Source organism: Populus nigra, chromosome 2, assembly GCF_951802175.1.
Source record: "Populus nigra chromosome 2, ddPopNigr1.1, whole genome shotgun sequence".
Lineage (NCBI taxonomy): Eukaryota > Viridiplantae > Streptophyta > Magnoliopsida > Malpighiales > Salicaceae > Populus > Populus nigra.
The window spans coordinates 47,197,491-47,214,576 of record NC_084853.1 but is presented as its reverse complement, the minus strand read 5'-3'; the positions used below and the strand labels follow the sequence as shown (position 1 = coordinate 47,214,576).

The 17,086-nt window shown below is 31.3% G+C and overlaps 1 protein-coding gene across 1 annotated transcript; it reads left to right on the top strand.

Moving 5' to 3' along the window:
- Positions 1-11,906: 11,906 nt before the first annotated feature.
- Positions 11,907-15,333, top strand: LOC133681947 (abscisic acid 8'-hydroxylase CYP707A1-like). The gene is made up of 9 exons (XM_062105158.1): positions 11,907-12,218; positions 12,366-12,687; positions 12,949-13,098; positions 13,217-13,465; positions 13,610-13,699; positions 13,851-13,929; positions 14,263-14,369; positions 14,462-14,580; positions 14,943-15,333. The coding sequence occupies exons 1-9, from the start codon at positions 12,025-12,027 to the stop codon at positions 15,040-15,042; spliced, it is 1,410 nt and encodes a 469-aa protein (XP_061961142.1). The 5' UTR covers positions 11,907-12,024; the 3' UTR covers positions 15,043-15,333.
- The last annotated feature ends 1,753 nt before the right edge of the window (positions 15,334-17,086 follow it).

Below are 17,086 nucleotides of genomic sequence, written 5' to 3'. Positions count from 1 at the left end.
GTTCACGTTGAAGGCAGAGTGCGATGGCCAGAAAAGAGCAAGCCAATCTTAGCATTGTTAACGATCTGATAGAAAGTTTTCTAGTCTAGTGTTGCGTGTGAAGAAGACATGAGTGCAGAAATTATGTGGGCATAGACCAACATATAGAGGCATGCATCGAGCATGAGATTCCTCACAATATTAGATTTCATCGTGCTTGCAATTGGGATTTGCCGGACACCCCTGGCTAGACAGAATCTCAATAATGTAGTCAAGAGAATAGCAAGTTTTGATCATTTTGCAGATGCATTACAGAAAGAAAATATTAGCTGTATATATGGCCACGAGTGCAATTCGTCATGCATCGAAAGTGTTTTTTCATCTCAGGTATTTTTTAAGCATTAATCAAAAAAGAAAAAAAAAAGGTGGTGATCATGTTAAATATCATGGCACAAGCGCATCAAAAGTTACAGATTTAATTAAATCTAATTTCTGTAAAATAATTAATGCATTTTACTCTAATTTATTCCATTGATCATGATTACTCATTCAAAACACATGTATATAGAGCATATATATACGATCTTATTTTTGTTCACACCAAAAGCCAAGTAATTTTTTCTCTTTCAACAAAGGGTTGGCCCAGCGTTAAATCACCACCTCGTCAAAGAACTTAAGTTCGGATTGTACATTATAGTCCTTTGCTGGTGGCAACTTTACGTGCTGTGACTCCATTCGTATAGAATCCTTGAACTTTCTTGACATAGGTGTGGTGAGAGTCTCTCTCTCTCTCTCTCTCTCTCTCTCTCTCTCTCTCTGGGTGGGTGGGTGGGCGGGTGCTATGGGTGCAATATGTCTTGCTATTTTTGTTGGTTATAAACTTAATTTGAAGTTTTAATTATAAGCCCGTGAATTAATTCAGAAGACAGAGAAATGCAGAACAAAAGGGAGAGAATCTGGTAAGAAAAAACTTGCAGGCACGGACATAATCTCATGATTCTTTAACCGGGGGAGGGGGGCTCGTATTGAACCCTGGTTTCATGGCTGTGACAATGAAACCTGTCTCCTAGTGGAGTTGTTTCGGTACGTACAAGCCTATCAGTTACCGATTTCATCGGAGGTACCATGTCCTGATGCTTATATTTTGACACGACCATTCCTATATATCGTGCCTTAGCTCAATTGGTCCACGCCTATTAAGGCCAGTACTTGGTTGTTCGCTACCTCTAAAGTAGCCATGTGAGAACGCAAAACAAATTCATAGATTTCCATATAAATGTCTTGGAATCCACCCATGAATATCCCATCGAAATTGGAAAAATTGGCAAATATAAATAAAAATATTTATGGAAAAGATTCTGTTGATAAAGTATAGTAAAATTTACTGATGGAATAGTTCTTTGTTGCGTCCCTCAGTATAAATCGGTGAAAACTTTTGTTTATCGATAAATTTACAGCAGAACCCCTCCTCCATTTTCTCTGCAAATAACAGCAGAACCCCCTCTCATCTTCATAAATCTAACCACTCCAATACCTAGTCTATCACATCTTAATTTGTTTTGGTTTAATTAGTTTTAGAACTTCCCAATATCTCAAGTAAGCGAAATTATTAAATTGTTGTTAGAATTGAATTTTAAAATATTAATTTGTATGGTATTTGATATAATAAATGTACTTTGTTTGTGTAATTACTTGTTTTATAGTTTTTTTCCATAAAAAATTATTTAATGAATGTATGATTTGTACATATTAGGGTTTGTTTGAGATTTTAAAAAATTATATTCATTTATAATCTGATAAAATTAATTTCGATTTTATAATGACTTAGATGTTTCGTAATAAAATAAATAATACTTATTTAATTGGTATGTTTTATATATTTTTCAATTTTATTGTTGAGTTTTGAATTTTAGTAAATACGGAGGAATTTGATTTTTTGTGGAAAATTGATAATGAATTAAAAATGCTATTAAAAGATTTAATAAGTTTGAGTTAAACCAACTTTAGCTAATTTATTTAGTTCACATAATTAATTAATACTCGTTATCATCAATGTTATATATATGTTTGATATATATAAGTAATGGATGGTTATTCTTTAATATATCGAGTTTTACCTGAAGGTCGAATACACATGATGAGTTATTGTAATGGAGTTGAGGGTTTTATTAATTACGTATTATCTAATCCAATAAACTATTTGGCATTGTTATTAAATTTGAAAATGCAATTTTTTTGATTTTTTTTATAAAAATATTTTTTTTATTAGCATATCTCTTGTTTATCTTAACCAACACAATATTTTTAATTTGAATCATTGTTATGTGCATGTGTATAAATGATTGTTAAAGAAAATTAACAAAAAATATAAAAATAGTATGTTCATATTTTGTGTGATTGAAAGCTAAAAAAACTATAAATATGATAAAATCAAGTTTGAAATCTATTTAAAAACTGGTTTCAATCGAATTTCCATGGATAATTTATTATTATTATTATTATTAGATCAGATATATAATAATTGGGGGGAAATTTATTAAAATCCAAATAAAAATTTATAATAATATTTTAAAATTATGTCAAAAGTTAAGAGCAAGAAAATCTAGCAATTGTTTTTTTGTGATGTAAAGCAAAAACCAAAGAAAAAAAAATATTCAGCAACGAGGAGGCCCAACACTTGGCCTAGTCAACCGAAATTTTTTTTATCTATCATTAAAATCTAGCAACTTTCTCTCATTTCTCAAACCAGAGATCAAAAAATAAAATAAAAGTGAAGTTCGAGACTAAAAATAATTTTTTAAAAAAATAAAAGGAATAACAAGTTTATAAGTTAAAAAGTTTAAAGATCAAATTAAATTTTTTATTCCGAGTTTGAAACAACCACCTTTTTTTGTTGTTGTTTTTACTTTAATTTTCTGTCTTTGAATCTTGCCTTTCCACAACAAATTTACTTTAATTAGTTAGACTATATATGAACAATGGCATGGTGAGCAATAATTTTACTCTATATATATATGAAAATGTTTGAGAATTATCTTAAATAAACGAAAGGGTGATAGAGGGATTAAAATGATATTTTTTAATGGAAAAAATTAAAAATTTATTTTAAAATTATTATAAAAATAAATTTATTTTATATAAACACGTTAACAAAACAAAGTTATTCGTTAAACAAACACCACCATGGAGTTTTCACTGAGAAAAAAAAGGGGTTTATGACAACAAAACTTTCAAATATTTATTCGTTGGAAAAAAATACACATGAACGAACAGCCCCACGCTGACGTTTAACCAATAAGAAGGCTTAAAAATAAATCCTATTGAGAAGGAAGCAATATCGTAACGGAAGTTTCTCGAAATGGATCACCAAGATCGTGACAAGTGTCAAAGCCAGCTAGCCTTGATGGTGACGTGGAACTGTGACCGTCGTATATGCCTTTGAGATTGAGTGCATCCAAGAAGATTGAGGTTCCATGCTCCAGAGACGTCCACGTATGCACCTACTAGTCCGTACTAGATGATGGTGGAGCCCACATGAGAAGGTGGGGACCAGATAGGTGTCAAATCAGATGTGATAGGTCGGATATCTTAAGATTTCCGACGGTTGAGCTGGATGCCATTTTCACAAAAGGGAAAGGGGGGATTCTATTAGATTCTTAAAAATAGATTTTCACCAAACATATTTTCTCAATAAAATAATTTGTTTTTCATATGAATTTAATGAGAAGAAAAGGTTTTTTTTTACTGTTTCATACATACTTAATATATTTGGATTTTATTATTCTTTTATTTATTTATTTAATGTCAAGATTTTTTTTAACTACGATAATCTATTAAATTGGATAATTGAATTTGATAACTATTAAAAAAAACAAGTTTTTAATCCATGTTATTTAGACAAGTTTTTATTTTTATTTTTAATTTATTCTTTTTCATAATTTTTATTTTATTTTTAAATACAACAATTTTTATTTTTTTATTATAAAAAGTATTTTAAAACCAACAACTACACTTTCATAGTTAATTATCAGTTAATTATCAATCTAGTAAAGTAAAAGCATTCTAATTAAAGTTAATTTAACTTTCACTTGAAATTGTGCAGTGACCTTACAAGGATGGACACGTATTACCCACATCCTATTATAGATTTAGTTGGCATACCAGTTACTTGACCCGCGCGATGTCGCGGGTTAATTTTTTTTATATTTTTTTAAAAAATTAAATCTAAAAATGTTAGGTCTTTCTATAAAGTTATACCCAATAGTCTTAGGTTTGGTTGCAACGCCTGACCCGAGAGTAATATTTATAATATTAATAATAATATTAAATTTGCATGACCCAAATTTAAGTGAGTTTGGTTGCAATATCAGACCCAATAGCATTGGACGTAAGTCTAGCTATAAGGTCGTGTCATAAAAATGTGATAATTAAATAGATTAATTAAAAAGAAAAAACAAAGAAAAAAAACCAACAGGAAGAAAAAAAACTAATGAAAAAAATAATAATAAATTAACTGGGTTAACCCGTCAAACCTTAGATTCGCATTGTAAAAGTTTGATAACTAAATAGGAAAAACAATTAATGGGCTAACCTAGAATTAACCGTGTTAACTCGTTAAACCAGGTTAACCCGTCAAATCCGGAATCTGTGTCATAAAAGTTTAATAACAAAATAGAAAAAAATTTAACATTAACAATTTAAATTAAACAAAAAAAATTAATTAAAAAAAATACAAAAGTCATCAGCCTTTTCACCGTGGACTGCATTGTGCAGTCCATAGTTAAAGGCATAAAAACAACAACAACAACAAAAAAAAAATCTAAAGGCATCAGCCGAGAGCTACATAGAAAAAAATTTTAATATTAATAAACTAAATTAATTAAAAAGAAAAAAAACCTCTAAGTAAAAAAAAAACTAAATAGAAAGAAATTTAACATTAACAAACTAAATTAAACAAAAAATAATAATTATAAAGAAAAAAAAGCAAAAAAAAAAAATTCAGGTTAAGTCGTCAAACCAGGTTAACCCGTTAAATCCGAGATCCATGTCATGATGTCTAGTAACTAAATAAAAAAAAATGAACGTTAACAAACTGAACTAAATGAAAAAAATTTAATTAAAAAGAAAAAAAAACAAAAAAAAATCTCGGTTAATTCGTCAAACCATGTTAACCCGTTAAACTTAGGATCTGTGTCATGAAAGTCTGATAACTAAATAAAAAAATTAACATTAACAAACTAAATTAAACAAAAAAATTTTATGAAAAAAAAAACAAAAAAAAATTGACGGGTCAACCTAGAATTAACTGGGTTCACCCGTGAAACCAGGTTAACCGGTGAAACTCGGGATATATGTCATGAAAGTCTAATAACTAAATAGAAAGAAATTTAATATTAACAAACTAAACTAAAAAAAAAATTAATAAAAAAAAATCAAAAAAAAAATTTGGGTTAACTTGTCAAACAGGTTAACCCGTTAAACCCAGAAAACGTGTCATGAAAGTCTGATAACTAAATAAAAAAAATTAAACATTAATAAAGTAAATTAAACAAAAACATTTTGTTAAAAGAAAAAAAAACAAAGAAAGAAGCAAAAAAATAATCCCAAAAGGCATAAAAAAATAGCTAAAAAAAATAAGATAACTTAAAAAAAAAAAAAAACCTAAAGCATCAGTGTTTTAATGTGGACTACACTGTGCTGTCCACAATAAAACACTGATCCCTTTTAGTATATGTTACAATACGTCACATGAGAAGAAAAGTCTTTGTTTATTCAATAAGAATGTTGTTTGAATTAATTGTGTTTAGTAATGCGGTATATTATATTTTTTAATTAAAATATATTAAAATATTTTTTTAAATTTTTTATTAGTATATTAAAATATTTAAAAAATATTAATTTTAAATTTTTTAAATAAAAATTAATTTGAAAAATACTTTAAAAATAAAAGTTATAACAATTTAAACAGCCATTAAAAAAATACTTTTTTTTTTGCTCTTGAAAGTCATCAAAATTATTTATCATAGTGCACAATTGCTGATATTATTTCCCCCTACATCGTTCCTTTTTTTTATACCAACACATTATTAATATAATACAAACAGAAATCAAAATATTAAATAAATATGACCAAGATAGATGTAGATTGGAAAAAAAAATTAAATAGACAAATGAAAATAAATATGATATATTTGCTTAATTCTTTTAAAAATATCGATTTACCTAACACTGCAAGACATATCTAAACTTCAAAATAAAAGTTTTAATTACATATATATCCATTAAATTAAATGTTAATTAATGATGGATATATAAATGTGTTTCATATAAAAAAAATCCTCTTGAAAACCATAGCTAAAGAAACCGTGAGAAAGAAAACCCATAGCATAAAGGCCTAACAAAAATGAAGATCCATGGAAAGAGATTTTGGCAAGATGTTTAACCCCTCTCTTAGGCTTAGTTATGCTCTAGGTCCAAGCGTCTATAGTTCTAGCAAGATGTTAGACTTAATTCCTCTAAATTTAACTACAGGTTAGGTCCAAGCATTTATGGATCTGACACCGTGTCAGACCCAACATCCTTGAACATAGGATTACTTTGGATCTAAACATCCGACATGGAAATGTAGAGTCATCATTTCCCTATATTCTGGTTGTGTAAAAAGTCTTCTACAAGTCGTTTATATGTCAATTAACATTAAAAATGATTGTAAGAGTTGATGCCATAAACATTAATATGGTGTATAGAAAAACGTAAAATCCCAACGTAAAATCCCTTTCTATAGGCACATGATACTCCCATCAATATTAATATTATTTAAGGAGACATTTGCATTAACATTAATGTTAATATAACACTATAACATTTAACAGTTTTACATATGAAAATTTTCCATCAGCGTGAGATTACCATTTCGTCAGTGAAAATTTTACCAACTAATTCATCGACGGAATACGTTCGTCGGCAATTCCATTTTTGTTGCTAATTCTGTCAGTAAAAAAATTAAAACCCGCTGGAATAATTCCGTCGGCATAATTCTATTAGTGGCATGTGCAATAAATTTTTTTCAACTCTCTAAAATATACAAACAAATTATGTCCGTCGATATTCCCATTGGTAAACACCAACGAACTAATTTCGTTGGTGATAGTGGCACATGCAATAAATTTTTTCCAACTCTCTAGAAAATACCAACGGATTGATTCCGTCGGTAACTCTGTCCGTGATAATTAAAAAATATTTTTAAAAATAAAATTATATAGAATAATTAATATAAAATTGTATTGAATAATCAAAAAAATAAAATAATTAAAAAATAAAATTGTTTAAAATTGAAATATATATATAAACTTGAATAATATAAAATCTAAATCTTCATTATAATTTTATTTGTATTCACTCAACCAACCGGAGAGGGGAAGAATAGAAAGAATAATCTGGCTCATAATCTTTAAGTTAAGAGAGCCACGACCGATGTGAGTAAAGGATCCCAAGTCCCAAAAAAGGATAAGGGTCGAGATTAGAGCACATTTGATAGAAAAGCCGCTAAAGCGCGTTTTCAGGTAGGGATCATTGCCAATAGGATCAAGCCAGTCCTGCCCCACCACGGATGTAGGTCAGTTTAAAGAAAGAAATTGGATGGTTAGGTCATGCAAGAACTGGCGTATCAAGTGAGATCTTTCGATCACTCTGTTAGACCCAAGACACGTCTTCATTAAGCTTTCAAACAAAAAAAATCTACATTAAAAGATAAAATAAAAATTAAATTAGAATAATGACAGCTCTAAATAATGGCAAACATGCTTAATAATTTGGGTTTGCTGTCTACATTGGGGTAAACAGAAATTTAATCCTTGTTCGCATGATGCAGGCATCCAAAAATTAATCTTTGACTTTAGTGCATGCGTGTGTCACGAAATATATACAGCTTCTTCAGTGCTTTCAGTAAAATTTATCTATCTAGTCTTAACACGACTCTTTTCCCACATTCTGGTAATCTCAACCTCGAAACAAAATTTACCCCCTCACGAGAGTTTCTACGAAGCACTGGCGGTGTTAGTTGTTGGGGCGGGGATGGTGATGGTACGTAGAGGCGCAATAATTATGATAATGACAATAACAATTACAATTATATGATATATTGCGAGTTTGATTGCTTTATGTAAAATGTTATATTTTTGTAAGATCTTATAATTGAAAATTTTTAACTAATTATGTAATTAAGTTTGCAGGTTATAATTAACAGCAAGGATTTATTATTATTATTATTATTATTATTATTATTTTAAAAAAAGTGTTTTATGAAAAACTTACATCTTTGAAATTTTAAAAAAGCATGAATGGACATATTTTAATTCTCATTTTAAATTTAAATCTAATGGTTTATATATATTAGGTGAGAGAAAAAAAAAGATGAAAGATAATTAAGTTGTTTTTATTTTTATTAAGTATTAAATTCTAATAATTTAAATTAACGAATGTGATAAAAACATGGTATAAATAAAAATGAAAGGACTCAGTGCATAAAATTAGTTAAGAATACTCTTAAAGTTAAAATAAAATTTAAAAAATCAGTTCACTTAGTTTTGATTGCAGAAACCAAAAATACAAAAAAAAACTAAATATTTATGAATTAAATTGTACTTATATAAATTTTAAAAATATAAAACCAAACTAAGATTTGATTCGATTTGGTTTAAAATAAAAAAAATATTAATTTGATTGATTTTTCAAAAAAAAAAAAAACTGAACCATTCGAGTAGATTCTCGTCCTTTAATACAATCCAATGACAAATTACTTAATTAATTCAAGACAAGATTATTTCTACATAAATGTATGGTGATAACGTGAATGCATGCTTCTCGAATCACAATTGTTTTTTTTTAAATAGCACTGCACCCAAACTTATTTGGTAAAATATCGCAGCTAAAAAAAATTCAAATAAATAGCACATTTTAAAAGGTTGCAAAATTAGAAGTTGCACTACATTTAAAATAATTATTATTATTATTATTATATATATATATATATATATTTGTATCTGCAAGTTAATTAACAACTCATTCTTATTCTTATATGTTTTTTTATCATAAGAATGAGTTGTTAACTTGTCGATAAAATATTTTTAAAAAATAATTTTTGAGACGCTCAACCTTCTTAATTTTTTTTATTGTACAACTAGGAGTGGAGACGTAAGAATATGTTATTTTTTCAATTGTTTTATTATTTTTTTTTAAAAAAAACAAAATCCTCAATCCACTTCCATGTATGAATTTGGGTTCGTTGTCTGCATCTTACCACGTTGCTCTAGAGTCGAGACTGGGATTGAAGTGACATGTAATTGAGTAGTATTTACTAGAATTTCTCAATCAAAGAAAAGGTAATCAGATAATTAATCACAATTATTGAAAGTGTTTACAAATTAAATCCTTGATTGCATGGTGCACGAGGTCCAGCACTAATCTTGCACTTTAGCATGCGCGTGTCACGTAAATTTTCAATTTTTTTTTTTAATTTTCTAGGCTAAAATTATAAATATTGTTAAGGAGGGCCGGAAAAAAAAATCTCCTCACAAGAGCTGGCCCCAACAAGCTCCCGTCCCCGCCATTGCCCCGTCGATCTCTCCTAATAGAATCGTGAAATTCAAACCGAATATTCATATCTTTATACTCTAAACTCTATTTTTCAGTTTAAATATAATAGAGAGAAAGAGGATATTTCCTCTTGTAATTTTTATTTTGAAAAAAAAGAGATTTATTCAAAAATATTTTAAAAATAAATTTATTTTATATTTCTATATCTTACACGTTTCTATCCTTTTTCTTTTTTCCTGTATTTGTCTATTTTATCCAGAGATATGTGAACTCCCGTGATACACCGTCACTTCATTTTTGTTTCTTTCTTTACCCTGCAGCGGAAGCAAAACGAAATGCACTTATCCTTTAATCTCATTGCTATCAACCCTAACAGTCAAATGAAGACTCGTATAAATCATGCCGCTAATGAGGCAGTGCATGCTTCAATGTTCGGCAAATTAATAAGGACTGGTACGGCCAGTTCTGAGCCACATATATGGAAGAACTAGCTAGTCGTGGTGGTCCGAAGGGAATGTCTTCTAGTGTGGTTGTGTGATCCATCTTTTGTAGTCGAATGTAACACCATAAATGTCGAGGATAAATCAAACACGACTACGATTAATTGATGTTGTTCTGACATGTTTAACATTATTATTAAGCTCTCCAAAAAAAAAATAGCACCGCCGGGACCAGCAACGAACTGATTTCGTCCACCTTCTTATGCCGGAGAAGTTGTAAGAAGGCCATGAAAGTCAAGAAGAAGACACTAGTGGTTTCTTGGATTGATTAAATAGGACGGTGGCATCACGTCAGATTACCTGCCCAAACTACCAAATAAAAGAGTTGAAAATCGATCAATTTTTGTATGTAATTCCTAGAAATTTCTATTCTTGAGGCCGTATAGGAGTATCTTCATTGATCTTTTTGATTTGGATTCCACGTTATGACGACTTTGGAATAACTTTTGGCAGTCTGTGATCAGTGTTTTTTATGTCCGTCGACTTTGTAGTAAAATCAAGAAAGCATAAAACAGAGCTACCCTCCAAGAGAAAAAAACTTGAACAGTGTTTGTTGGAAATTTTAAGACATAAATTTTAACCAGGATTTTGTGGAGTTTGATTATTATCATGTGATAATTGGAACAAAGAACATATATATACTTTTTAAATGACAGAAATTCATTTTTAAATTATATTAAAGATGGGTTTATTTCATGTTTTTGTGTTTATCTATTTAACAAAACAAGTTTTGTTTTTTCTATACTTGTCTTTCTATTTCTTTTACATTTTGCAATAAGAAATTCACCCTAAAATTATACTAAAATTATATTAAAGATGAGTTTATTTTATGTTTTTATATATCTTTATCTATTTAACAAAACAAGTTTTGTGTCTTTTATATTTGTTATTTCTATTTCTATTTTGAAATGATAATTAAAATTCACTCTAAAATTATGTTAAAGATGAATTTATTTTATGTTTTTGTCTATATCTATTTAACAAAAACAAGTTTTATCTCTTCTATATTTGTTCCTTTTGTTGCTTTTACATTTTAAAATGTCAGAAATTCACGTTAAAATTATTTTTAAAACATGTTTATTTTATGTTTTTATCTTTATCTATTTAACAAAATAAGTTTTGTGTCCTCTATATTTGTTCTATATTACAGGACACATGACAGATATACAATAGTATAGTCGTATTTTAAAGACCAATATGCAAATTGAATTAAATGAGAAGCATATGAACATGATCATCTATGCCTTTTGATTCTTCTGTGACACAGAGCTTTCTCCCACGAATCTAGAATTTCTACCAAGTACTATCCCTTGCCACCACCAACACCAAAAAGCTTCGTTTTCTTACCATAAAAGCCAAATTCAATCTGTTAAGTGCAGTCCATAAATATGGTAGACAACTAGATAGAGCAAGAACGTAAACAGTAAATGGCCCCTGTCCCCACATGACTACATGGGTGACAAAAAAGCCCTTAGATATTGGTTAAGCAATTCTTCACTCTAGACTTGGGGGATCGATAGGAATAAGAAAGGAAAAAAGATTAGTGATTCTGTGTGGTCACTATGAAGATTATATAAACACACTGAGCAGGAGTTATGGACAATGAATGGTGAATTCTTGGACCTACAATAAAGAGTAGGCCTTAGCAAGAAGTTGTAGAGCATCTGGATAGGCTTGAGTGTGAAAATCCATATCCTCCATGGTAAAATTCGCCCGTGTGATAAAAAGTTGTCTGGATTTGTGTCCTATTAAATTAATACCATATATAACTAGAGAGGTCGCATTAGATGTTTTTTGTCTTTTATTCTTTTGGACATCTATAAATCGACTTCCTCTCCCGCTCTCCCCATGACTAGAACAACCAATTCTAATACCTTGTGTGATACTGCTGTTAAAACCTGCTCTCAGGTGAGGGAGAGAAAGAGACAGAGAGACAGAGATAGAGATAGAGATGGGAGGGATTCTTGCTTACGTTCTCATCTTTCTTGTTAGTGTAGTGGCTTATATCATTAAGAAAAGAAACAACAAAGAACCCTACACGGGAATTAAGCTCCCACCAGGTTCGTTGGGATGGCCTTACATAGGAGAGACTCTTCAACTCTACTCTCAAGACCCAAATGTGTTCTTTGCTTCCAAACAAAAAAGGTTCTTTTCTTGGTCAACTCTTAATTATTTCCCATGATCATCTTTGAATCCTTCTGATTTCATCATTTATTTCCCTCCAGTGCGTGTTAGTTTTCTTTTGAACATTTTGTTTGCATGCAATTGAATGTGGTGTACATGGTGATATAGGTATGGAGAAATATTCAAGACCCATATTCTTGGTTGCCCTAGTGTTATGCTGGCTAGCCCTGAGGCAGCTCGGTTTGTGCTTGTGACTCAAGCTCATTTGTTCAAGCCAACATATCCCAAAAGCAAGGAACATTTGATCGGTCCATCAGCTCTTTTTTTTCATCAAGGAGATTACCATGTCCGTCTAAGGAAGTTGGTTCAGGGATCCTTGTCTCTGGATGCAATTCGAAATTTGGTTGCTGATATTTCAGCTACAGCAGCCTCTACCTTAGACTCATGGGATGGTGGACATGTCCTTAACACCTTCCAAGAAATGAAAAAGGTTAGTTGGTGTGGTTCAATATGTGGTCAACATTTAGCACAGATCAATTTTTTAATGCTACTTTTCTACTTTTGATATGTTGTTACACCCAGCCTAGATTCTATATGGCTTTCTTTAAGTGTTAACTCTTAGTGAATCTTTACATAGTTTTATATTCCTTGCTTGTGCAAACGAGCCCTTTTTAAGGTCCTGTTTGCATTATTTACATGCTCTTACCCGGAATCCTTATATTTCTCATGGATTTGTGCTTTACCTTTGCAGTTTTCTTTTGAGGTAGGAATACTAGCAATTTTTGGCAATTTGGAAGCCCATTATAGAGAAGAATTGAAAAGGAACTACAGAATTGTGGATAAAGGCTATAATTCCTTTCCAACAAGCCTCCCGGGAACTCCTTTCAAGAAGGCAGTGCTGGTGAGCGTAACAAACAAGAGTACATTTGCCTTCAGATTTTGCTCTATGATGTCTCATAAATTGTCCTTCGACATGCATTGACTCTTCAAATAATTTCTAAAAAATGGATGTCCTACAGGCAAGAAAGAGGTTAAGCAAGATTCTTGGTGATATTATTTGTGAAAGAAAAGAGAAGAGGTTGCTTGAAAAGGATCTCTTGGGTTGTCTATTGAACTCAAAAGATGAGAAAGGAGAAGTCTTAACCGATGATCAAATCGCGGATAACATTATTGGAGTGCTCTTTGCTGCTCAAGACACCACAGCTACTGCCATGACATGGATTGTCAAGTATCTCCATGACAACCAGAAAATTCTAGAGGCTGTAAAGGTATGATTAAGAACAAGCCAAGTCATCAGCAGGGTCTAGAACAAGTCTTTCTCACATTTGTTTCTTGTCTGTCTCTGAATTCTATCCATAGATACAGTAATTGTATTAATTGTTGATAATTATTGATGATGATGTTTCCTATAGGCCGAACAGAATGCATTTCGCAAACTGAACGATGAGGAAAATCAACCATTGAGTTGGAGTCAAACTAGGAGCATGCCATTAACCCACAAGGTATGCAATCATGTTACAGAGCTGTGATTTTAACACTTCCAAGCACAAGGCATGAATTTTGGGACTGTAAATGTGCAGTTCTACTTATTTGCCTAGTGGGATATCATTTTGTTATACAAGTGGCTAACAGCAAGAAACTACGGACTGGCAGGTTGTGCTGGAGAGCTTGAGAATGGCAAGCATTATATCTTTTACATTTAGGGAAGCAGTGGCTGATGTCGAATACAAAGGTAATAAGAGGAAGAATAACTCATATCTATTTGAATTTCCAGTTATCTGAATGTAAGACTCCTAGTAGAAATCCAAGTCTTAACAGTTAGGCTATCCCTGGAGACCTACCCATATCGATTTAGCAAAAAAACTAGGCGTCCTGTTCAGATGGGGTGGTCAAATTCGACTGTATTTTCAATATTCGGAGAGCAAATGCAAGATTAAAACCATAGATGATCCTGCTTAGATGGAGTGGTCAATTGAGCTTATATGGGATCTGGCCACAATTGTTTCAACATTTATCATAGAAATTGACGTTTAGGGAAAGTGACTCACACCGAACTTTGTGACAGGGTACTTGATTCCGAAAGGTTGGAAGGTGATGCCTTTGTTCAGGAACATTCATCACAATCCAGAATATTTCAGTGATCCTCAGAAATTTGATCCTACAAGATTTGAGGTATGAATAAACATAGTAATTAATTTTTGGTTTGTGACCAAGGAATTTCTTTTTTTCAGATTTTATCTCACTTTTTGTGTGTGTGTGTGTAGGTTGCACCAAAACCCAATACATATATGCCATTTGGCAGTGGACAACATGCCTGTCCAGGCAATGAACTTGCCAAGTTGGAGATTCTTGTTATGATCCACCATTTGCTAACCAAGTTCAGGTATTACCGAAAATCACAGCAACTATACATTGAATGTATTGTCTGTCTATATTTGGTTAACGAATATGAGATATCCTTCTGCTGGTCCCCTCCAACGAGATTTGCCTGTAAAACTTTTTCCTAACATGCTTGACCTTGGTATTCCAGTCTATGTTAACGTACTGCACAGTAGATTTAGCAGCTAAACAGTTCAGTGATCTAAAGCGTTTAATCCAAAACAGATTTAGGGTAGATTGTGGGGGGGAATTATAAGAAATCTAAGAGATAGAGCAGATTCTTGGTGCATTGCAGAGGGCCTTGGAGATTGCTCAATCTCTGTGTGTAAGGAATTGACAGTGGCTTTTTGTTATTTTGCTTTGCAGATGGAAAGTGGTGGGATCTCAAAGTGGGATTCAGTATGGCCCATTCCCTGTGCCATTGCATGGACTTCCAGCCAGATTTTGGAAAGAATCTACCAGCTAGGAGTGGTGCTCTTTCATAAGCTTGGATGCCATTTTTCTCCAAATTCACTTGTTATTTTAACAAATAGTATTGTATTCCTTTTTAGCCGAGTATTTCTTATTTTTGCTCCTAATTAGCAGTAGGGTCTAAGCCATATCCTCTCCCAAGGCCCATCTGGGGATTGTAAGAGATTCCTATTTTTCTTATCAAATCCCATCTCTTATAATTCTCATTCTGATTCAGCCATTTTTAATATCTATCTGGGATATGTGTAATAATCTTCATAAGGGTTTGATTCTAAATTAGCAAGCATGCATGTCGTATCGATCCAAATTTCCTGGCTTTTACTTGAAGAACGAGTTATTTTTATAACATATCGTACAATAAAATAGAAGATCAGAGCTTTCTAAACTCTAGATCAACTTGTAAAGAGAATTTATATTTTATAAATTCTAAAATTTGTTATAAAATCATTTACAAAACTATTTAAATAAGAGTTTGGCTGATCTAGGCTGAAGAGAAAAAGAATTCCAAAACCAAAAAAATAAAGAAAGAGTCCAAAATTGATCGGGAAAAAAAAGAAAATTCAAAAAATTTTATTGTGAATCGAATTTGAAGGTATTCTTGAATTTGACCTTGGATTGATTAAATTATTAAAAAAAAAATTACAGTTATAAAAAAAAACTTGTTTAATACATGCAAACTTTTTTAAAACTTTATTTTGCATTGCATGTTGAAATGTACACTTTCCACGTGAGTGTGAGTTTTAGATTTCGTTTGATATTGTAATAATTTTTTTAACTCAATTATATATATAAAAAAGTTATTATATTAATTAAATAGTTTCTGTTTGTTTGTTACACTGATGTCATACATAATTGCATTTTATATTTTAGTTTTATAAAAATTAAAATAACATATAAATTTTATTTATTTTATATGTAAAAGTTTATCTCATAAATGTATTTTTAAAAAATTTAATTTAAAAAAACAATAAAAAGAGTTATATTATTAACGTATTTAATATTATGATATTGGTTATTTTTTAAAATATTTTTTATTTAAAAATATTTTTAAAATTTATTAACAATACAGAAACATGAGGGGGGGGGGAATCAGAAATTTTGGAAACGCAGGCCAACTTGAGTAGAGTAACATCACATTTTTTACATGGCCACGTGTCTGTCTGAGAAGCGTGGTCACGCATTTGCCCCCCAGGGGAGTCTCTGAAAGAGGCTGCACGAGAGCCAATTGTTGCACGGTGATTGGCCTCGTTGAAAAAAGAAGGCCTCACTGGCTGGAAGGCACCTCTAAAAGGGCACAGACTTTGGCTAACTACAAATCTTTTCGCTGGATTATGGTCATGGACCCTACTAAGATGTGGCTACTAGAGCTTGATAGCCCTAATGCTATTGTATTTTCCCAAGTGGCTCCAGATTTCACGATATTTGAAGGACGACCGCTGTCGGAGAAGAATTTTTGCACAGGTTTTTTCATATTCATCAATCATATTGCAGTGATTTTGTACGGTGGATAGTAATAGCACTTGGTTTCGCTGCACCAGCCAATCAAGCAATGTGGGCCCACTTCCTGTGTTTAGCTTCTCACCGAAGGACCTGAGGAGGCCCTCCGGAGGGCTCGCCGTGGACCATCCCCCCCGGGCTATCCAAAGATTCAAAACTCATCTTCCCCGTTTCACGATGGGATTCGGGAATCCTTGGAAGAGGTTACTAAAATAAACGACATGCTGTTCGTTCGTTGGACGGACAGATCATTGTGCTGAATCTCTCTATAAGCGAAGACATTGAAAGCGAACGTCATGATTCATGAACGACAAGGTGGTCCTTATTGTAGGTTTGCTAGGTTATCATATGGGTCAACTAGTTGGTCGGATAAACACGTAGTTCAGTGAGTTTATCCTAAAACAATATTATTTTAAATAAAAATTAAAAATAAATAAAAAATCAAGATTATAAATTCAAGAACAAAATTAAAAACAAAATAAATTTTAATGAAAGGGCTAGGAACTAAAATTTAAAATTAAAACTTTGAGGGCCTAACATTA